This window comes from Otolemur garnettii, unplaced genomic scaffold (assembly GCF_000181295.1).
Source record: "Otolemur garnettii isolate 467f Iridium unplaced genomic scaffold, OtoGar3 scaffold00173, whole genome shotgun sequence".
In the NCBI taxonomy this organism is placed as follows: domain Eukaryota; kingdom Metazoa; phylum Chordata; class Mammalia; order Primates; family Galagidae; genus Otolemur; species Otolemur garnettii.
Genome location: NW_003852568.1, coordinates 1,258,444 through 1,282,122, shown reverse-complemented (window position 1 = coordinate 1,282,122; position 23,679 = coordinate 1,258,444). Strand labels below are relative to the sequence as shown.

Genomic DNA, 23,679 nt, shown 5'->3' with positions numbered 1-23,679 from the left:
TCCATGTATGTGTACACACATAAGTACAGTAGGAATACACAGAGAGAGGGTACCAAAAATATATTTGTATTAAAATTGTCATACTCAATATACACCAGTAAGAAAAGATGAATACAAGTTATAGTGAGCACCTCTTATAACTGCAGAAGTCAAATGTGACTTGAGTATTACAAATACAAAGTTTTTTCCTTTCTTAAAATGTGTATACATGTTTCTGTACCGTCTGTATGCACAGAAGGAGAGAGAGCACACGGGCACGGGCCCAGACACGGCAAAACGTTAACAAGCTTGAGATCTAGGTTAAGGGTGTAAGGTTCATTTCACTACTGTTTCAACTACTTCACAAGTTTGGTAACATTTCAAAATAAACTTAGGGGAAATTTCCTATAAAGAAAACGCCAGCTAATTCTACCAAATTTTCTAAGAACAAGAGTAATCAATTTTATGAAAACCCTTCTAGATCACAGTAGAAGAGAGAACACTCCCCAGCTCGTGCTACGAGGCCAACGTAACCCTGATACCCCAATTAGACAAATGCAGAAGGGAGGGAAGTCACAGCCTGGCTCATCCAGTTCACAGTATAGACATAAAGTCCCAAACGCCAATCTGAGCAAATCTAACCCAGTAGAGCACAGAAGACGTTAATTACACTACAACCAATATGCCAGGTTCTATCAGGTGTGCAAGGGTGGTTTAATATGAGAAAATCCACACATGTGACTCATCTCGTCAACAGTTTATAAATCTCAATACAGGGACAAGTTCTGAAATTAAACACCTACTTCTAATAAAAACCTTCAGTGAAGCAGAACTAGAACTTCCTTAATTTTATCAAGTGTTCCAAACACCTAGGGCAAGCACAGTCCTCTGGGGAAGAGAGGGATGCGTTCCCTCTAGGATCAGGACCAGAACAAGGACAAAGACACTCCCTGCGGCAATTTTCCACGAATAGGGGGACGGGGGTGGTCTCAGCTGATGAGGTAAAATAAGGAACCACCAGAGGCTCCGTTGACCAGCAGAGTCCCCTCATCCATCCTCGTCTTTGGCATTACTGGGCTGGGGGCTGTGCACACTGCCTCTTGGTCAGAGCCCTGTGCATGGATCAGGAGCCACCTCTTCCCCCACTGGCCCTGCCTGGGTCCCACAGCACCGCCATTAAGGCTGTGGGTTGGCTCGGCGCCTGTAGCTCAACCGGCTAAGGCGCCAGCCACATACACCTAAGGTGGCAGGTTCGAATCCCCAGCCCGGACCCGCCAAACAACAATGATGGCTGCAACCAAAAAAAAATAGTTGGGCGTTGTGGCGGGCGCCTGTGGTCCCAGCTACTTGGGAGGCGGAGGCAGGAGACTCGCTTGAGCCCAGGAGTTGGAGGTTGCTGTGAGCTGTAATGCCACGGCACTCTGCCCAGGGGGACAGCTTGAGGCTCTGTCTCAAAAAAAAAAAAAAAAGGCTGTGGGTTTGCTTCCAGAGAGGTGGGAGGTTTGGGGCAGTAGGAGGAAGCAGCGATCTCCTCGGCTGTGTCCTGCTGGTGCCTGCTTGTGCCTCCTGGGGCCAGGCCTCTGGCAGGAAGGTCCCCAGGTAAGCTCAGCAGTACGTCAGCCCGGGCACCAGCTTCCAAGTGAGCTCAGTGGGCCCGAGGGAGAGCCCCTGGCTGCACAACCCAGGGTCTCCAGAGGCTGACAGCATGGCTGGGGCAGGCAGGGCATTGTGAGGGCACACACAAAGGTGGGGTGCAGGGCAGGGCCTCCCAACCTCAGGCTCCTCATTGCTGGTACCAGTTTTGCTGCCTTCTGTGACGTGACCCCTTCTTCTGTTAGGAGGCCCTGGATAGAGCTCAGGGAGGCAACCTAATGAGGACATGTGCCAACACCTCTGCCAGGGCCTTGGGCTTGCAGCCTGCAGGATGTCCACACGCAGGGACTTCCGCCCAAGCGAGCTCACTTCCCCGTAAGAGGTTCTCACCCTCCTTTCCTTCTGTCCGGTTTCCTCCTTGTTCATGGTTGGCAGGGTCTTCAGAACTCACACTCCTCATGAACTCCCATCAAACTCCTCCCTCCCAGGGTGGCTGCTTGGGGAGGTCTGGCCCAGGAGAAGGCCCTGAATGTGGGAAGAAGAGCCTGGGCTTTCCCAGAGGTTGGAGGGAGCCAGCAAGAGAAGCTGCACAGGGCAGTAGGCTGACCGGGTGCAGGGCCAGGCGAGGACACCAGTGGGCAGGGCCTGGCAAGAACACCATGGGGTTACACCATGGGGTTCTTGGTCCTACCCAGCTCTATGCCCATCCAGTGCCACAGGAATCACCGGGTGAAGGTGGGGAAGAGAGAACACCATCCCAGGCTGCCCAAGCCTGGAAGGACACTGGCTTGGACGAGGTCTAGGGCTGTCTGGCCTGCTCTACCTGAGGCTGGGCTCCTGGCCCAGGTGTCCACCAGACACCTCCTCACACCGGCCTGGACACTAAAACAATCTGGGGTTTGAGACTCGCTCCTACTGGAGAAGGGTAAGTTCCCCCTCACACCCAGGAGCACTGGGACCCTGCTTTGCAAAAAAAGTCGGTGTTAGCAGAGCCTTGGCAGGGCAGGCCCCAGTGTCTCTCACTCCAGACATACACACTTTCCCTCAAGTCACCACCTGGAAACATCGGTCTCCTTACACTTTAGGGCAGGCAAGGCTGTGGCACTACTTACTGGTGGGCCCGGCCCATTAAGTGTCAGAGTGAGTCCACAGGAGCCACCCTTATGCTGACTCCCTCCACCCTGGCCTGGCACAGCTGCAGAGAGGCTGCCCTGGCTGAGGCTCTCTTAGCACTTCTGAGGGGCTCTAGAAGGGAAGGGGGCATACCCAAGGCCTCTTTCCCTTTCGGAACTAAGGTCCCAGCCTGTGTCACAGATGTCCCACTCAACTCTACTTGTTCTGAAGGATGCATACCATCACCTGGGGCATTAAGGGGACCCTTATTTTTGCTTGTCAGGCCCTGGGGCAAGAGTGCCTGGGGCTGAGCCCATCCTGGTCTCCCCCATCTGGCCCAGTGCTCTCCCCAGCCTTGTTCCCACTCTGGCTGCAAAAGTGCCCTGGAGACCACCCTTGGGCAGCTGTGTAGGACCCTTGTCTCCCAGTCTGTGAGTTAATCAGTGTGCAGGAGCCTCCGGCCCAGACAAGAGGGGAATACAGTGTAGGGTGGGTCTCTGTCTCTTGTGTCTGGCAGAGCTGCTGCCAGCTTAGCTCCCCTCCACGCTGGGTCCCTACTAGCTGCCTCCCAGGCCAGCATGGAGCTGGGGCAGAGCAAGGACTCAGGGAACAGCTAAGGCTTTGAGGCTTGGAATGAAGGTGACTAACCAACAATGATTGACAGCTGCTCCTAAAATCACATGCATAAGACAAGTCAGTGGTGATAACTGTGGTGGCTGTCACCACACAATGGATACTTTCCTTGTGCAAACAATGGGCTGGCTCCGGATTTCTCAGAGAGCATGGCTCTTCCACCCAGAGGGGAGGGGGCCTCTGGGGCTGAAGGGAGAGCAGTAGCAGCTTGCAGCCACAAGGGACTCTGGAGAGACCCTCCTTGCTTCCTGCAGCCACCTGCCAAGTGAGGTGGGATAGGGTATGAAGGGGGCCCCCAGGGGGGCCTGAAGGAGAAGACACCAGCCCACCTACCACATTCCCTTCCGGCAGGTGCTGTCTTTGCACATGTGGCCCAGGGCCCCCAGGTTCTCATAAGGAGGAGGAACATGTTTCCAAAGCTTCTTTCAACAGGGAACAGAAAGTGTAGCCCGAACCCAGTCTGGGGGGTTTGTCAAAGGACTGGTGGCCTCCAGGCCTCAGAGGCTCCACCTACACACCTGCCCTGGACCCCCTGCTGAGTGCTAGACCACAGGAAGCAGGAAGACACCGGGCTGTGGAGACCCCAGCTACCTGCTGGGCCATTGACACCCCATATGCCTTCCAAGATAGGAGCACAAAGTCTATCACAGCCCCAGGCCCAGGAGCCTCCTGAGCCATGGCTACAAGTCCACGGTCCTGGGGCTGTGAGAGTGGGGTCTGTGCCCCTGCCACACATTCCTACACTTCACTGCACCAACATAAAGGCAAGGCCCGTCACAGTCACATCTGAGCACCTGTGTCGGATGCCCCTGGGCTGAGTAAGGGTGGAATGACAACTAGCCTGGAAAGTGAATGCTGAGGGGACGGGCCCAGGCAGTCCTGTGGTTGGTTGTCCCCCACCCACAGAATGACCATGAGCTGGGCAGAAGCTGAGCCAGCCCTACTGGACCTCATGGGGGTATGGCCTGGCCCCAGGTTGGGGGTCTACGCTGAGCCCACCTTAGGGACACAGGTTCACAGTGACACCACCATTCCTGGGTTCCAAAGCTGGTGAGCTTAAACTCTATACCTCCTTGTGGGCAGGGGCACTGCCCTCTCCCTCCTTCAGAGACATCTGCATTGATTCTCTGTGGACACAGCCCTGGCTTCCCCAGTGGGCTCCAGGAGAAATCATGAAAATACAGAAGGTGGTTGCCATGAAACCCAGCTCCAAGGCTCAGCAGACTGTGACCCCCGCCTCTCCTCTAGCCCATTTCTCCCATCCTGATTTTCTTCTGTGGTGAGGTGGGAATGCAGGCATCTGAGGCCAGAGGGGTCTGGTTGTGGTCAGCAAGGCACCATCGCCTGAATCCCCCTGGGCAGATCCAATGCCCTCTGAGCCCCAGGTCCCTCCTCTGCAGGACAGATGGAGCTGCTGAAACTACTGTGATGACAGTGGCTGATGGCACAGTCAGCATCCCTGGTGCCTCCCCTCTGACAGCCACACTCATACCTACTGGCTCGTGTGGTCCCCACCCCACTCCAGGGTAGGAGACACTATTCCTTTCCATTCAGTCGAGGAGACAGGCTTCGCCAGGTGGAAGCCTTCCCCTGGGAGCACAAGGCAGTTCTTGACTGTAAGGCTGTGGCTAGACTTCCAGCACATCCCAGAACTAACGCTAATCCTTCCCAAACTCTTCTAAACACTGACGCAGAGGGACACTTCCTAACTCATTTTATGAGAAAGCATTAATCTCTTACCAAAGCCCAGAATGCTTCAAGAGCTACATACTCAGTATCTCTATGAATCCTGATACATATGTGCTTAATAGAATGCTTGAAAATGGAATTGAATAGCATGTTCAAAGAACTACATATCATGACCACTACATGCCGTTACCCCTGGGATGCACGGAGCGCTGACCGTATGACAATCAATCAACGTGACAGACCACACTAACAGAGTGAAGGAGAAACCCATGTGATCATCTCAACTCACGTAGAAAAATCATTTGACAAAATTAAAAAAACAACAACAAATAAGAATGAAAGGAAACTACCTCAACGCGATAAAGGGCACTGTGATGGACTCAGTGTGTGCGCCCTGATCATTCAATGGAGCAGGGACAGACTTTTCAACAAATGGGGCTGGGAAAAATGGATCTCCACATGCAAAAGAATGACATCGGACCCTTATCTAACATTACATACAAAAATTAACCCCAAGCAATGACAATGTTTGACAATGTATGACAACCTATCCATAGGCTAGAACGGTAAAACTCTCAGAACATCAGGAGAAAATCTTTAGGACACTGGATTTGATAGGGAGGGGGAACTGGAAGTTAGTTTGTGTCGACAGCCAGGCCCCAGGAAGGACAGCTGCCTGAGCAGTCTGGGTACCTGCTGCACACCCCCAGGGATAGCCTTCCAAATGACCCACAGATCCTAGCCTGAGCAACCTCTCCGTAAGGCCCCTGGGACAGCTACCATGTGCAGGGCCTTAAGCTCTGTCTGATCACCCCCGTTTGCAGGGCAGGGGTCCCCAGGGCCCACACAGCTATAGGCTGCCCTCCCTCTTTTGCAGTGACAGCAGATTTTCTATGGAAGCACATTTCCTCTGATATCCTGGCCCCACTGTGAGGGCTTCTACAGCCTGGGGATGGAGGAGTGGCCGGCCACCAAGTGGAAAATTGCTCCGTTCTTACAGGGGACGAATGTGCAGGAATGTGAAATGGGAGGAAATGTCCCAAAGTGCCAGCCACTTGTAAGGAAAAAAGGAGTTCTCGTTCCAGAATGTTTCTGAGTCACTGCTGCTGGGAGCCTGCAAGTGAGTATGAGTGGGTATGTGTGTGACAGGAGGGGGGCCCTGTGCAGCCCCGCCAGCCTCCGGAGCCTCTCACCCTCAAGGGCATACATGTGTAGGGTCTCCTGTGGCCAGCAGGGTGGGGTCGCTGGGCACTCACGGACACCGTGGCCTTGTGTGGCCCTGGGGCTCTGTGGCCCTCCCCTCTACCAGCCTGTATGGACCATACAACTGACGGGCAGACCCCACACTGGCCTCCATCTCCCCATGGGAGCAGCTCCCAGAGGCCCGGCTCAGCCTGAGAGGAGGAAAGGAAGAGAGCAGGGCTCTCCAAGGTGCCCCATGATTCTCCCCTAGAATAAAATCAGTCTCCAATCAGAAGACACTCCCACCTCCCAGCAAAAGCCAGCTCTACCCCTCAGAAACACCCCACAAAGGGGGTGTCACTGGGCGCTGTGGTCAGGACCACAGGGCAGAGCCTGTGTGTGTGGCTACTGGCTAGGCCTTGCCCTCCAAGCTGGTGCTGGCCCCTAAGTGGGCCTCAGAGAGGCATAGTTATGGGAGGATGCTTGAGGCCCCAGGAATCACTGGCTGGTGCTGACCACATAGCTCTCTGGACTCTGATGGACCACAGCCTGGAAGCCTGCCCCACACACGTCCTACCTGCCACCTGCCTAAGAAGAACCGCCAGGCTCTCATGGGGCTGAGGACTAACCACCTGCCACCTGATACTCAGGGACAGGACATGCAGTTGGAGGTAGCCTAGGTAGGGAGCTGCAGGGAGCCAGGACACTCCACACTCCTGATGCTCTCGAGAAAGGATGCCCCAAACACAGGGCAGGCTGACAGACGTGCTGGGAAATGTCACCCAAGTCAGCCAAGGCCTCGCTGGGCAGGACTAGGAAGAGAGGTGAAGAAGTGCCTACTGCCATGTGGCCACAGGTACTAGCTGGGAGCAGGTCAGCTCTGACCTCAAAACAGCAGGAAAGGAAAAAAATTACATAATGCCACAGAGCAGCCCTGAGGGTGGGGACGGGCCGCTCCACACAGTGGAGCTCTTGAGAACAAGCTCTAAAATCAGCACATGGACTGTTATAGTAGGAAGAAAATGAAAGTAAATATCTGGGAAATTTTAATAGTTTCCAGGTCTAGTACAAAATTGTGCACAACGCTGAGATTCTCCCTCTTCCCCTTGGAGAAAGGCGGGTCCAGGCTGCCTGCCCCAGCAGGGGCTGCACACACGGCCATGGGGGTCCTGGGGGGGGGGCATTAGCACACAGCCTCCCTCCCAGGGCCTCTGGGTACCCGGGCCTCCCCCCAGCCTGCCTTTAAGCTGCTCCGTCCTGCTCTCAGTGTGGGGTTCCTTCCAGCCCAGCCCCCCAGAGATGGACAAGGGCTGAGCTCTGGGATTCCCCACAGCTGTGGCTGAGGAGTAAAGCAGGGATCTCCCAGTGACATTGGGAAAGCAGGCCCTCCAAGTCTGTGAAAGGAGGGCCCCCTCTACCCTGTCAAAGGGGTTGGGTGGAAACTTGCCACAGGGCCCTGGCAGCCAGGCAATGCTATCCCAATCTTCACCTCTCTGTGTGACCTAGGTGGCCACCGGCTACCAATGTCCTCTCCTGGGTAGGCTAGGTGGGAGAGGTCACCCACTCTCAGTAGCAATCTGATATCAGAGAGGGCGGCTGCACGCATAGCAAACACCAAGCCCTGCTACGGCTACCTAAGGACCAAGGCAACTGGATGGCTGGCCAGGCCATGTGGTACTCACACGGGCCACCTTGCAGCAAAGGCTGCCACTCTGGGAGCTGCCTCCCAGCTGCCAGGTGGGTCAGGAGCAGGGCCAACCTCTCCAATTAGACAAAACACTCCCTATGCCTGGCTCTGCTCTGTGCTCGAGACACACAGGCGCCTGCATCACACGCTCACTCTGCAAACTGCAGGGCAGCACAGCGCAGCACGAGGAGGAGAGGTCTGGGTGTGCCTGGGCATCCCTGCCCTGTACCCTGCCAACCTCCGAAGCCTTCAGGGCCCCCAACCTGCTCCACTGGCCTCATCTTGCTCTTACACATCTTGGGGTACTGAGTCCTGTTCTGGAGATGGAGGAGCCCAGAGGAACCCATGGCAGAAATGCACAGGGACTGATGGAAGCACACAAGAGGCGGGGCCTGGTCTGGGGCAGGGAGGAGGGAGGTAGGAGCCCCCAGGAGGAGGAGGTTATGGGAACAAAGGTGGCAGCCTCTCTTCCCTGATACCAGTCCCACTGGGGTAGGCTCTACTGGGCCTGGCTCTCTGTGCCACTCTGCCTTCTCTAGCCACCTTGCCATTCAGGGCAACCACAAGACCCTGAAGGCGGCTACATAGACTCCTTCGGTCAACACGTCCAACCTGCACACCCTCCCATTGGGGCCTGGTGCTCCTGCATATGTGGTGGAGGGGACACCTGGCCAGTTGGCCCACCTGGCAAGTGTTTATCGCCTGCTGACTGCTTTGCCAATGTCTGGCTCTGTGATACTCAGCCTGCCCGCTGAAGGGAGCATCAGGCAGGTGCCTAAAAATAAACCGAAGAGATCCCCTTTGAAGAATGCTACACTGTTTGGGCCACCAGCCGTGGCACCTCAGGTCCTAGCTCTCAGGGCCACAGTGTTGGCTAATTTTAGATTGCAACTTGACTGGATTAAGGGATGCCCAGGTGGCTGGTAAAACGTTATTTCTGGGTGTGGCTGTGAAGTATTTCTGGAAGAGACTGGCATTTGAATCAGTGGACTGGGAGATGAAGATCCACCCTCACCAATGTGAGCCGGCACTTTCTGATCGCTTGAGGGCCCGGACAGAACAAAAAGGCAGAGGGCAGGGAACTCATTCTCTCTTCTGGAGCTGGAATACCCTTTTCTCCTTCCCCGGACATTAGAACACCAGGTTCTTGGGCTTTGGACTCTGAGACTTGCATCAGGTTCTCAGGTCTGTGGCCTTGGAATGAGCCATGTCACAGGCTCCCCTGCTCTCCAGCTCACAGATGGCAGGTTGTGGGAAGTCTCAGCATCCATAATCGCATGAGCCAATCCCCCTAATAAATCCCCTCTCATCTGTTTATATACGTCCTGTAGGTTCTGTCTCTCAGAGAACCCTAATACAGCCACACTGGAAACACTGCTGGTGACAACGACCCTCATGAAGCCTGTCTCCCTCTGGACTGGGTGCTCCCTGGGACAAAGAAGGTATGTGGGAGGGGCCTGGTAAGAAGAGGCCCCGCAGGACAAGAACCACTGCTGCTGCAAGTATGTATGTGCAGAGCACTGAATGGGGCAGAGCTGTCCACTTTGGCTACGGGGCAGGAGGAGGGAACAAGGGCTGCCATGGACTTCAAAGCCTTGGGGGCTGCCTTGCCAAGAGACATCAGTGCAGGACTCCAAAAAGACCCTGGACTGGCCAGTGAAAACCCTGGTCCTGCCAGCTGGCTGTGACCTCCACCTGCAAGTCCCCTCACAGGAGAGGAGCAATGCACACACTATTCCATTCAAATGCAGTCGAACTGAATCCTGCTCTGGAGGCACCTACGGGCCAGAGGCCACCAGAGAGACACCATATCTCAACAGGGCACTTGCAGCAGTGTCACATGGCAGCGGCAACTGCTCTGTGCTGGCTCACTGGGTCAGTAGAGGAACCCACTCTGCAGTACCCTGTTATCTCCTGACACCCAGAAGTGGCCACCTGCTCCCTCTCCTGTATCTGGGATGGCTTCAGGACCCTGTGTCAGCTGGCCAGGCAGCCCCACAGGGTACAGGCACCCACATACACCTGCAAGCCATTGTCCCTTGGCTCCGTGGCAACCCACTGAACTAGACTCCAGAGCCTGGCTGATGACCTGGAATGGCTTCCATGATGAGAGTGGAGGAGACAGAGCCAAAGGTATGCTGAGCCAATCCCGTCTGTAGCCCAGGGCTGCCCTTTCATGTCCAGCTGCACCTCTGTCCTGGTCGGGGATGCAGTGACCAGTTATGTCTGTCTGTTCAGCCAGCCATGGTTTAATGCTGCACCAAGTAAGGCACATCTTCCCAGCAGGGGAGACCCACGGCCACTTGGATTGGGCCATGTGGGAAGGTCTGGTCCTCCAGACAGGTGCTATAGTGAGGGAGGGAGTCTGCGGCACTGGCTGCACAGCCTCTGTGAGGGGTCTGTGGGAGAGAGGAGGCCCCACATTGCAGACCAAGCCTGAAAAAAGACTCTCTAGGCTTCTGAGGCCTAGTGAGCTGTCCTGCTTGGGGAGTCTCCATCCTCTGCTGTCTGAGCTGGCCTGTTGCCTGCCTGGGTCCCTTTCAGCCCAAATGCTTTAGAACCAAGTTTGCTCCTGCCCTGGAGCAGCCCCCACCAGTCCCACTACCTGCCTTCTACCCACTTGGCTGAAACCTGACCGCCGTCTACTTTGTACAAATGATGTTCTCCACTGGGCATGCTGCCAGCCCAGCTTCCCGAAAAGCAAAGGAACAAACCTCTACAGGACGCGGCTTCCCGACAGGCCTGTGCCTGGTGGTTCTAAAGCATGACGTGGGAGGCCCCAAGTCTCTGTGGGTTCAGGAGGCTGGCCATCAGCAGCCCTCTGTCTGGACTTGTATGAGCAAAGCCGACTGCCCAGACCTGCTTGCCTGCCTTCCCGTGGGCCAGGAGGGAACAGAGGCAGGAGCAGGACTAAGCTCCTCCAGCCTGTGCCCAGGGGCTGCAGCAGGCTGAGTGGGAAGGAAGGGGCTGTGGCAAGGGTGTGGGCCTGATCGGCTGAGGCCTTTGTTCTCCAGGCAGGGCCAGAACTATTCTCTCCCTGCAGCCCACCATCTCCCTGGCCTTGTGCCTGGGCAAGGCCCCTCCTAACAGATGACCTCAGACACCTCCAAACTCCCTAGGAGAACATCTGCCTTCCCGGATCCACCTGCCCCCATCCCTCTCAGAGAAGCTGATAGGTTAGACCCAATGACTTGGCTGTTCTGGCCAGGCGTCCACGCATTCGGCTGGACTCTGATGAGTGTGGCCCAGGATCTCCATACTTTCCTGGGCTCCCTGGCAAGCCCACCCACTGAGCTGCCACACTGTCCTCCACCACCAGCAGGCAGTGTGGTAGGCAAGAGTCTCACGCTCTGGTTGGCTCCTGGGTCTTCCTTCTAAGCAGGGAGCTGCCTGTCCATCGTCACTGGGGAGGGTTAGAGGAGAGCCTGGAGCCACAGACTTGCATGTGAACCCCAGCTCCGTCACTGGTGATCTCTAATGGTAAGTTATTTAGACTCTCTGCACCTCAGTTTACTCATCTGCTAAACAAGGCCCCTGATGGTGAGGCTTGAGTGAGGGCTCTAGGCATGGAGTGAGGGTCCCCTCTGCTCCTGGACTGCTGCCTCTGTTTCCCAGCAGTGCTCCCACATGTCTGCGCCTTCCCTCTGCCCTCCCTCCACACACTGTGGTTTGGCTGGAGGCCTTGGTCCACTGTTGCAAAGCTTTCTCTGCTGAAGAATGTGAACAGGATTCCAGAGAAAATATAGTCTTGCAACCCCAGCTCACAGCTCCAGGAGGGGACCCTCGGTGCTCCTCTTGCCATGGTGACGCAAACACAAAACCTCAATGCTTGCAGGCTCCTATTTCCCAAGGACACCAACCTCCAGAGAGGTAAATATTTACACATGAGCCTCTAAAGCTGAAACTCAGAGGGAAGATGCTGTCTCTGATGCCATGGGCCACAGACACATGCCCACATCTGCCCCTGAGAGCCCTGTGATGGCAAGAGCTTCCAAATTCTCAGAGAGTGATTTTTGGCTATTCCGTTCCATACTAGTGGGGATGGGGCAGCTTGGATCGTCTTGGAGCAAACATTACACATACGGGGCTGGGGCCACGTGCGTGCATGTAGGGGGATACATTCCAAGGCTACAATGATGTGGGTGCTGCCACACCCCTCCCTACTCTTTTCCTGGGGGGTACTTACTGTAGGGCAGCCCTGGGGTGTGGCTGCAGCAGATGGTGCTGAGGGGCTGGGGACTGAGGGCAGGGCTGGACACCAGTCTGGAGGCACAGACAAGCAGTGTCACTGCTATCATGAAGGAGAGATTGAGACACAGGGCACAGACATCCAGCTCCTTGGCCAGGCTGGGGGGTGATACAACCAGGCCTCACTGTGGGAAAAGTCACTCAGACGTCCACCAGGAAGGGAAGGAGGTCCTGTCATTTCAGAATGGTGTGGTTTTGGCTCTGGTGTTAGTGCAGGATCCTTTCTATCCAACACCATCTCACAGGGACACCATGAATAGGGCTGATGGCAGTGAGCTGGCCCTGCAGGAGGACCTGCTCACCCATTAGGCCTCTTTGGGCTCAGCTTATGCAGTTGCTATGCTGGGCACTGCTGAGACCCTGGGGTTGTCCACGGTGCAGGGAGGATGGCCGGTCAGTTGGCCATCTGTCCATCCAGTCTTCCAGGTCACTGGCTGAGCCCTCACCTCCAGCAGGGTCCTGTGGGTCAGTAAGCACATGGTGCTGTAGGGCTGGCCCTAACCAGTGCAGGTGCTGGGAAGCCACAGGCCCAGCCCCACAGCAGAGGGGAAGGATGGATGGGAGGAGAGGCCTGTTGAGCACCCCCTCCCCTAGAACTTGCTACCAGAACCTTTGAGGAACCCTTAACCCCTGTGAAAAGAACAAATAACCCTATAGGCCAAAGAATGAGCAAGTGAGCAGCAGAGACCTTGGGGGCAAATAAACACACAATTAAGATGCCCTTCTTGCCGTCAGGGAACTGTGTGCTGGGACCACTGGGGTTCTATTTCCTGGCTACTTGCCCAGCAAAAGTGACAGTGTGCAGGGCCAAACAATGGAGAACCGCAGGCACAGCAGGGAGAGAGCCGCTCTGGACTGAGGCTGGACCACCTTCTGACCCTCTCCTAGGGACACACAAGGACTGTATACAAACACCATCGCCGCCTGCAGACTGCAACAGCCACAGCGAAACACCCCTCACAGCTGCATGAGAACAAAGCAGGGGGAAGAAGAGACACATCTAGACGACCTTGATGTAAAGTCCAGCAGGCAACGGATTAAACATGCATGTCATGGACCACGGGGAATAAATCTCAAAAACAAGGCTGAGTGAAAACAGCGAGTTGCAAAAGATTAAGTACAGTTTGATATACATTCTGGAAAGTCAGTAACATCAAAGCAGTACAATTTATGTTTAAGGAATCCATACCCCCACCCACAAAAACATGCTGCAGTACTGTGATGCTGGGGTGGCAGAGGGGAGGTAGGGTGGGGTGCGTCACTTGTGCCCTATGCCAAGCTCTGAGCCTGCCGTGGGAACAGAGAGGAAACCTGGTGAGGCTCCCGGGTCAGACCCTGCAGCTGCCCTGTGGGGGCTGACTGCAGCCTGGCTCAGCCCCCCATTGGTGGTTCAGGGAGAGACAAAGCCTTAGACACAGCCAGCTGGGGCCTCTGTGTAGGGCGTGTCATAGGGCACTCACTGCTCCTCCCTCACCCTGGAGCTCCTCTTGGCTGGGCACTGAGGTTCTCAGATGGACAGGTGGGTCAGACGGACCAGGACGGACATGCACTGTCCCCATATCTGGGCTGCCGGCCAGAGATGGCAGGGGCTTTCTGGAAATCCCAGGACCAATGCCCCTTTGTTGAGTGGGCACAGATAGGAAGACAGTGGGAGGTTCCAAGGCCACAGCCCAGGGTGAGGAAGAGACTCCAGCAACCAAAGCATGGCTCATCTCAGGCTGTCACCTCTGAAGGCCAGTGATGACACTATGGATGTCGCAGATAAGGGGACCTGAACTGCCAGGATGTCAGCTGCTTTGAGGGAAGCTCTCTGATAGCCTTGAGCAGACCAGTTCGCAGAATGAGAACAAGAGCTGACTTCCCAGCTAGCTCTGGAAGCCCCTTCCCTGTGCCCAAAACAGACGGGACATTTTTTAGCCTCTTGTAGAAAAGAGCCCCAAGTAGAACTGCAGGACAACTCCAAGCCCCTCCCGCACCACTCCCCCCTCCTCCACCCCCTCCCCAGGTTGGACAGGCACTGTCAGCATGCCCACTTTACACCAGGGTGACCTAGGACAGAAGCTGCAGAGCTTGTGAGGGGCCAAGCTGAGCCCAACTGGCCTGGCTCCAACCTGGGCCCTTTCCCTTGGTCTGCTGCTGCCCCCAGTAGGGTCCCGGGGCTTCCTGGCTCTGCATCCTCTACCTGCCTTTAGCTCCTGCTCTCCCATCCGCTTTGGGCTGTTTTCTCCCTGGTTGCTATGTGCCTCCAGACCGGCGTCCAGCCCTCCTTGCTGTCAGGCTGCCCATGGAAACTTCCATCCCCACTTGCTGTGGAGTATGGAGTGGACCTTACTGAGCTGATTCCTGCTGGGCTTTGGCCTCCTACCACCCCACAAGGCAGGGAAAGAAAACAAGACTTAAAGTGTTCCCTAACTATCCAGGCGGGAGCCAGGTCTGAGCTGGAACCCAGACTGGGTTGACTCTAGGGCTCTGATGGTCACACCTCTACCTGACATCACTACTGAGGAGCCACTAGAACTGACCAGTGCAGAGCTCCTCCTAGGGAGGCTGAAGGACAAAGACTGGGCCAGCCCCCTCACCAGGAGGCCCATCAAGGAGAGATACTGGCCCAGCTGCTGCCCATGACCCAATGGGGTGGGTCACCCATGGCCACTGACCTCTGTGGATGCTTCAGCTTTGAAAACAATGAACTCCAGAGTTGCAATCTCTCCAGTTACTGTCTTTCTACACAGTTACTGACTTGCTCTGATGTCCCCCTGTTGGGTCTTTAACAATCGCCGTGTAAACAACATGAAGCAGCTGTGCTGGTCACGTGTGTGCCACAAAGACAGGCCAGGTGCAGGCGTCGGGGCCGCTCCTTGCAGAAGCCCTGCGTGCAGCCCTGCCCCTGCGGTCAGCCTCAGCACGGCACCCGGGACAGCTGCTGACAGCCCGGGGTACAGATGAGGAACTGCCACCCCCACAGGAGCACAATCTGGGGCCACAGGGAACATGGCAGGTGGGTCGCAAGAGGTCATGGGTAATACATCACCGGCTGCTCTACAGAATCAAATGGCCGAATGACACCCCCATTTTAGAGATGAGGACGCTGGGCTCGGATGTTCACTGGGGTCCATGGGCCACAAGGGAGGAGAGGCTATTCAGGGGGTTCCTCTTTCCTCCTTGGACTCCCAGCTAGGCTTTTCAGAGAAACCCCATCCCAATGCTCCCCCAGGGCCTGAGCAGGCAGGTCAGTCCTTGGGTTCCCTGCCCTCTATGGAGCCTCAGGGGTCTGTCTTACACAGAGGGGTTTGGTGGAACTTGGGGTTATGTCACTCTCCGCAGGCAGCCTTGGAGACCTGGGGACCCTAGGCTGCATGGCCAAGTGAATGAATGAAGGGACCAACAGTCAGGGCTTGGGTGGGGCTTCCAAACAGTCCAGCCACACTGGAGGGAGCCCTGGGCAGCAGAGGTACAGGAAAAGGCCACCCACTGGCTGGGAGCTGGGGGGGTGTGTGTGTGTGTGTGTATGTGTGAGTGTGAGTGTGTGGTGCATCCTTAGCAAAGCTTCCAGCAGCACTAGAGCTGGTTGGGGATCCTCTGTGGGAGACAGGAGCTGCCCCACTGCTGTTTGCTCCGTCTACAAGGAAAACAAGCCCCAGCCACACAGCAAGTCCGGGGGAGGATGTGTGTGGTCTCCAGTCGCTGCCTCCCTGCTTGGTCTACTCAGTGGCCCTGAGTGTCCTTAATGGTGTCCACCCAGGGCTGGGCAGTCTGGGATTTTGTGAGTGGGTATGTGCAAGCCATGCTATGGTTTTCCAAAATGACATCCCCTGTAAGCTGGGCCCTCAGGACAATCCCATGCCAGGAAGGGGGCACTTTACCAAGGGAGGAACAGAGCTCAGACCACAGGTCCCACGGTCAGAAAGTGACAGGCCTGCATCCAGGGGCCTCTGCCTGCCCCTCTCCACTCGTGCCATCTGTTTCCAGTGCCCTCTACTGATTTTGTGAATGACTGTGGGTCTCAGGTGACACGTCTGAAACCTAACTGTGGTTCCAGAGAGCCACTTCCTGTCTATGCTCTTACTCATCCTGTAAAAGCCAGTGTGTGGGGGAGGCTTCCCCACCCCCTCAGGTCTGCAGGCCACACCTCTTGCTGCCATCATGTTTGCACCAGGGCCTGTCAGTGTGGTGGGGGCAGCATCTCTCCTTCTGGGGCTTCAGGCTTTTTCTTCGGCATAATGTAATCACCACCCCAAAAGAACCAGAGCAGACAACAAAATCTTAATAGGAAGAAAAAAAGCCAACTAAGTTTCTGAAAAAGCAAGAACAAGAGCTTGAACAGATAAAAACTGTTTCGCAAACACACGTCAGCTTGCCTACAAGTGCTGGCAAGTGGGGCCAAGGTAGGGCCCTCAAGGAAAAGGTGAGCAGGCTGCCCAAGATTCTGGGTGGTTAGGGAGAAGTGCCTGGCGGCCATCTCGACAGGAGATGGACTGAGCCCCCTGCCCATCTGCATGGTCTGAATCACACACCCCTGCCAGCGTGGGGCCTCCTCTGACTGACGTCCAACACTCCCACTCTGTACCTGTTCCCCAAGGCTTCTTCCCTCTCCAAACCCACAAACCCACTGCATGCCATCACCAGATAAGGGTCTGAAGCTACCTCTGCAGTGGTTGAGGTCTGACCTGGAGACACCCTGCGGTCTTTCACGGGCGTGGGAAATTCAATGTGAGACCCTGAGTGGGATGGTGTGGGTACTTAGAGAGAGAGCTGAGGGGATGGGGAAGAGGCTTCCCACCTTCTTGTGCTCTAGCACTCTGTTAAGGCAGAGAACGGACACAGGCAGAAAGACGGGGCTGGACCTCCTGTGCCTGCACACACTCACAGTACTGCCTCCTACCTGGCCTGTCCTCCCTGGGCCAGCAGTGGCATCAGTGGCTCTAGACCCTGAGGACCCCTGAGAACAACCCAATCATAAGGGGAGGCAGGGGAAGGTGCTGGCCAGGCTGCACTAGGAGCACCTCTCAGCAAGCCCGACTACCTTTCCGCAGATGAGAGCACACGTCCTATTTCTTCTTTGCTGCTCTTGGGCAAAGGCTGCCAGATGTTTCCAGCAAACCCAACATCACAGGCCTACATTAGGGTGACCAGACGTCCCGCGTCCCACGGCGTTTTAAAAAAATCCCGATTTTTGGAAAGAATGTATGAACGGGCGGGAGAACAGGAAGGGAATATACGGTTTTCGGCTGCCATGTGGCTATTTCGCCAGAATATGAGTTTTATATTATTTTTGTTAATTTTATAATGTTAACCTGTAATAATAACAAAAAATCGCTGAGAAGTGATTATGGAGAACTGCTTATCAAAGTTTGCATTGTTGTCAGGCCCTGCCCTGCCCCGCCACCCCCTCCCGGCCATGTTGTCCCGCCTTACTGACGTTAAAATCTGGTCACCCTAGTCTACATATGAAGCCGCATGTCCTGAATCCGACTGGTCAGACCCAGCGGCATCCTTTCACCCATGGACAGTTTTCCTATCTGGGAGGGGTGGAGCAGACAGACACGTCCAAATGACAGTGCCTACCTGTCCAGGCTGAGCAACTCTAACAAAGTCTCCAACTTCTCTAGGCTGTGACTTCCTTGTGTGGAAAATGGGGCCAATCTTCATGGGGGTGCTTAGGGCCAAAAGAGATAACCCATTCCAGGTATCCACTGAGCGCTTGGGGACAAGAGCCTCCTTGTTTGCCCCTCCCTCCCTCGCTGGGACCCCAGGCCCCTGGGAGCTGCACCTCTCTCTCAGCAGCAGTGAAATGAGCCATCTGTGAGCAAGTGGGAAACATTTGGGGTAACTGGGACACGGCTGCTCCCAACCCCCTTAAATAATGGGTTGGCCCAAGGGCACAGTAGTTGGGCAAGAGTTTGCAGTAAAAGCTACCAGACTGGCACTTTTTGCTGATTTAAGCAAGCCAACTTCTTTTAAACCCACAGTGAGATTCAAACCCAATGAGGGTGCCACTGAGATTGGCACTCAAGTACCACAGGTGGGAACATACAAAGTGTAGGTGTTCTGGAAAGTAATTTAACATTTATACTGAGAGCATTAAAACATTCTAAGCATTCAACTCAAAAATTCCACTCCCAGGAAGCGAGTGCCAGGCAGAAGGTTTGCACACAGGGACGTGGGGCACAGTGCTCCTCACGGCACATGACCGGAGCCTGCCTGCTCGGCCACCCGGCCAGCGATGGCACACCCGGTGTGGGGAGCTCTGTTTCTACTACATTAGAAAACGTTTATGACCTAATTTATACTACAGCTTTAACTGTAGTGGAAAAACTACGCATGAGGAATGGGATGATTTTTCTTTTTTTGCTGTGCACACACCTTCCTCCCCTTCGTCTACCAAAGGCTCATCGTAACAATGATAAAAGGGGGCCCTGAAAGGGAAAGACGGGCTCCCATAGCGACGGTAAAACCAGACCCCTTCTCTTCCTTCCCTACAGGACATTGAGGGACTCCAGCCCCATGTGGCCACTGACTACCGGCCACTCCTCTAGTTCGGCAGCCAAACTTCCCACTGAGGCAGAAACCTGGACAGATTCCAGGTGTGCCCCTCCCTCTGACCCCAGGGCCTAGGGTGGCACAATGTCCCCTGAAAAAGGGCTCTCGGACCCAGACAAAAAGGCCCCAGGGCAGGGCCAGCCCACCATAGCATGTGGCACATGTGGAGAATTTTATGTGCCTAGGACTCAAAGCCATGGCCTGGCATGTCCTCTGGTCTTGACGACAACTTGAGTGGCAGAGCAGAGGTGATCGCACAAACCAGAGAACTGAGTCTGCCTTATTACATTATCTTTTAAAATAAAAAGGAAAGGAGTTCTTTTGTTTTGTTTTTTACAAAAACCTAATTTGGAACATCCTGACTTCAGATTTTCTTTCTGTTTCCACCAAAGGCCTCTCTAGGCAACGCAGGCTGTGGTATACCCCGGCCAAGTCCCAAGTCCTGTGCATTGGCCCCAGTCACATGCTCTGGGTAACATCTGTCCCCATCACAGCGGATATGGGTTTTGTCCCTTGATCTCAAAGAAGAAAGTGATTATGAAAGCAAGTTGGGAATCATCATGTGCCACAGAAACAGTTGTCTCACAAATGCTCTGATCTAAGCCTACTCGCCACCCAGTCCAGCCTACTGGGAGCCCCTGAGGTTTTCAGGAAACAGCACAACACTTGAGGCTGACTCCGTGAACCTGACACACAGGGAAGGGGGGGACAGAGCAGCTCCTGGACAAGCTGTGGAACCAGGAGGAAATCGTGACAACTTAGCACCCACTTGGCATTGGACCACAGCCAGTGCCAATGCACCTTGGAGGTGCCAGGGTGGCAGACAAGAGAACAATTAGGGGCACCTAAGGCAACAGGGAAGCTTAGGAACCAAAAAGCCAGGGAAGGGGTTCTGAGTGGGGACGGAAGTGAGAAGCTTAAGAACAAAAAGCCTGGAGGAGGGGGTTCTGAATGGGGACCGAAGTGAGGAGCCAGCAGGTCAGCAGGGAAGGAGGGTAGCCTTTTGGATAAGGGGCAGCCTGCACTCAGCACCAGGCAGGTTTCGGGAGCTTGAGAAGATGCAGGATCACAGAGGGGGAGGGCACACAGTCAAAGACCAGGCTACAGGCACTGAGGGGGCAGTGCAGTGGTGACGCAGAGATGGCAGCCTCCTGCGTGCCATCCCTCCTGCAAGGAAGCCCAGACTTTGCAGGGCAATGTCCCAGAAGCTGGGAGTGGGGCCCTGCTGCAGAGAGGACATAGGTTGAGCCCAGGACTCCGGCCAAGGTGGCCCAGAAGCCACACTTGGGCCCCAAATGCCCTCTGTGGTCCCCAATGAAGCTCGTATGATTTCAAGGCAGCCCACTCGAGACTTTGACTGTTTCTCCTCTTGCTTTGCTAACAGGCAGACAGGAACAGGCAGGAGGAATGTTCTAGTTCCAGGAACACCATCCAGACCCTCTGAGGTGACAACGGAGTGTGAGAGCTACCTTTGGTAATGGCAGGCCACCTAGATGCTGCCTGCAGGAAGTCACACCTCTCCAAGGCCAGCAGCAAGCTGTCCTTCCTGGGCAGCCTTATAAGTAAGAAGCCAGCAGGTGAGGCAGGCCCTGCAGTAGACACAGGACCAGACAGAGACCTGCCAACACTGTTCACACACCTGTTTTTCTCTACAAGCCAGGGAGCCCTAATGGCCACCAGAAGTTCCAAACTATATTCCAGGAAGATGTGGTTATCTGTCCATCTCTATTTGTCACCAGGATGTTCCCCTAGCTGACAGCAGCCCAGGATGGCACTGTGCAGTGGCGAGTACTCCTCTCTCCACAGGCCCCAAATACAATAGACTCTGGCACTGGGGGCCAGGAGGGGCTTGGTGGAGAGGTCAGCACATCCTGGGGCAGGCAGGCAGGACAGACAGGGGAGGAGGACCAGGGCTCCAGTCTCCAAGGGCCTCAGGACTTCAAAGAGCCAGGCCTACCCCCTCCCCAGCTTACCACCCAGGCAGGCACTCCAACACCCACAAAGTCCTGGGGAGGGCAGGATGGAGGGCAGTGAAAACACCACAAGGCAAGACAAGATAGGGTGACACATGATACCTATCTGTGGGATGTCTGGGGGCAGGGAGAGTTGGGGGAGTCCTTAGTTTATGGACTGCGGCACAGCTGGGCTGTAAGCACACAAAGCCAAGTGTGCCCAGGCCTCCCAAGAAGCTCATTAGAAAAGCCATCTACCTAATACCTGGAACAGAAATTAAGGGAGGGAGAGAGAGGAGCAACTTAAGAGGTGGGGTGCTGTCACCTGCCTGGTGGCATAGCTCACTCCCAGAGTGGGTAGCAGAGGGGCCTCCTGAGGGCCCTGGAAGACCCTCCTCAACCCAGCCTGCTTGCTGCTGAGCTAGCAATTCCCTGGCTGAGGGGCTAGTGCCCACTTCCTCAGGAGGCAACTGGCTTTTCCATTCCTGCCCCGCAACGCTCCCTGGGCAGGGGTGCTGGGTCCTCCCTTGTGCAATGCCTGTGCCTGTCAACCTCACCTCATCCTTCCACTCTTGGCTGTGAGGGTGGCTGGGGCGCTTGCTCTGGTGGACAAACTGAAGAAGGGAGGCCCAGGATCCTTCACCCTGGGGACCCACAGGAGGCAGAGCTGCAGAAGAGAAACCTGCCTGGCTTGAGCGCTCAGGGCAGGCAAGCGCTCTCCCACGCAAGCTCACGTCAAAGGCTCCAACCTCTTGCAGCCCCAAAGTTCTGCACACTCCCCTCTGGGGCTCCCAGACTAACCCCTCTGGTAGATATTCCCACTCCCTGCAGGCAAGGAGGTGCCCTCCTGGGCCTATTGGGGTCAGTGAGTGCCCAGCTGTGGGAGTCTACAGCCCTGGTAGGCAGAGCGCTGGGTGGGGGCATGGCTTTGGTCCCTAGGCCCAACTCACTATAACCCAGAGTTGCTGGACCACGAGGACTGGGGGAGGGCCTACAGTAGGAATGTTCATTTGTGCAAAAGAGACCAAGTGCTGGGCTGGAAGGAATGCTTCAAAGGCCCTAGACAGGCAGCTCTGTGGCTGCCAAGTGTGGAGCGTGGCCTAAAAGGGACCCAGAACATCATCTCCCAGGCTGGGAGCTGCTCTGTGCATGGGGGGAGGAGGGACGGATCAGCCAAAGGAAAGTGAGCAGCTTTCCCCCAGATTCCCCCCAGCTCTAAGATCCCATTTCCTGATAGCTTGAGAAAGACCATGGGACAAGGACCAAGGGCTGTGCAGGGAGCAGTGCTGTGGGCTCCATGCAGCCCCAGGGTGGGTGGACAACTGAGGTTCCCCACACGCCCGAGCACCTATCTGTCCTGAGAGTACAAGCCAGCACACCTCCATCAGCCCAGACTCGCCCATCCCAGCCTGTCTGCAAATTCACTCCAGAAGCAAATGTGGAAGAAAAACAAAAGGCAAGAGACCTGCTCTCGGCCGGCTCAGCCCAGACTTCAGCAGCGGAGGCCCCGCAGAGTGGGAGAAACCATGAGGAACAGGACAACAATCCCAAGTCTAACTGCTGGGAGCCCGGCAGCGCCCAAATCTGCTACAAATCGCTTCCCAGGAGAGCTGCCCTGCCACCCCTTCCTTGTGGGTGGCCACACACAAGTAAGCTCTGTGCTCCTGAGCCCCACAGACTGGGGGGTGGGGGGGCATGGGGAACCCCCAGGGAAGGTGTCTGGCTGCACAGGTGCCCTCCACCAGCTCAGCTACCCCCACCTGGCTGGTAGCTTCCTGGGGGAGGTAGCCCAATCCACAGCTTTTGTTCCTCTTTCAAAGCAAGCTTATATCTGAAAGGGTTCTGCTGATAGGCCCACAGGGGAGGACAGCAGCCCTGCCTCCTCCCTGCCCCCAGCCCCAGGTCACACAGGGCCTTTGTTCTTTCTACCTGCACACACAGGCAGACAGAGCCAAACCCCTTCCCTGGCAACTCCTCCCCTGCCCCCAAGGCAGGCTGACAGGTACCACAGGGCTGGAGCACCACAGGTGCAGAGAGGGAGGCATCTCACTACTCTCCTTCCGCTGTTGTTACTGGAGCATGGTGGGAAGCACGCACTCCAGGTGAGCGACATACAAACCCAGGAACCCACGTCCCTGCCTACGGACGCATGAGGCAGCTCAGGATCAGCCCAGATCTTGGTCCCGGCGGGCCAGATCTCAGGGCGCACAGCAGATGAGGTGGCCCAGGAGAAAACCCAAGCACTGAGCGGCCACGCCAGTGGTGGTGGGGCAGAGAATCAAGGTGAGAGCGAAGTCAGAGAGCAGGGGTGAAAGCCGGCCAGAAAAAACAGAGGCGCACGGCAGGTCTATGTAGAAGCCACAGCGACTGAGAGCCCCAAGAGGGCAGGAGATGGGGGCGGGAATAGGGTGGTGGGAGCAGAACCGGCCCAGCGCAACCCGAGGGGGACATGGCCAGACTCCGGGACATGAGTGCGCGAAAGGATTTGGCCACCCGGCCCCGACGGCGCTCCCCCCGAGGTGGGCGCTCACCTGGGGGTGCGCAGCGCGGCGGGGTCGCGGCGATCTAGCACGCCGGGCACGCAGTTGGTGAGCTCGGTCCAGTCGGCGTGCAGCCCGCAGCTCCAGCCAGTGGAGAAGCGGGAGAAGAGCCAGGTCTCGCGGCGGTTGGGCCGGTAGCAGGTGCACTTCTTTTGGCCTGGCCGGCAGTCGCAGGGCACCTCGAGGCGAACGTTCTGCACGAGGTGGCGGCCAAAGGTGGTGCCTCCTGTCTTCTGGATGTGCAGGAAAACGATCACGTCGTCACCCTTCATGTCGAAGTGCAGCGAGCGCTCCAGTTCGCGCACCGGGAAGTAGTACTTTTTCTCGTAGTGCGGGTCAGGCGTGGGGAAGAGGTCCAGGTCGTCGGGCGGCGCGCGGCCGCCGGGCGCGCCCAGGCTCAGCCCCGGGCCCGCGTACTGGTACAGGATGAGCATGAAGCACACCGAGCCCGCCACCACCAGCACGAACTTGCTGGCGTGCTCAACCATGGTCCTGCCGCCGGCGCGCCGCCGCCGCATGTGTC

At 56.0% G+C, this 23,679-nt stretch overlaps 1 protein-coding gene across 1 annotated transcript in view; it reads right to left on the bottom strand.

The window, feature by feature from the left end:
* Positions 1 to 23,674, bottom strand: part of HS6ST1 (heparan sulfate 6-O-sulfotransferase 1) — a 45,864-nt gene extending 22,190 nt beyond the window's left edge. Inside the window, exon 1 of the mRNA XM_003800326.3 lies at positions 23,148 to 23,674. Within this exon, the coding sequence (XP_003800374.1) occupies positions 23,148 to 23,674 (527 nt within the window). The remainder of the gene's footprint in view (positions 1 to 23,147) is intronic.
* Between the last annotated feature and the right edge of the window lie 5 nt (positions 23,675 to 23,679).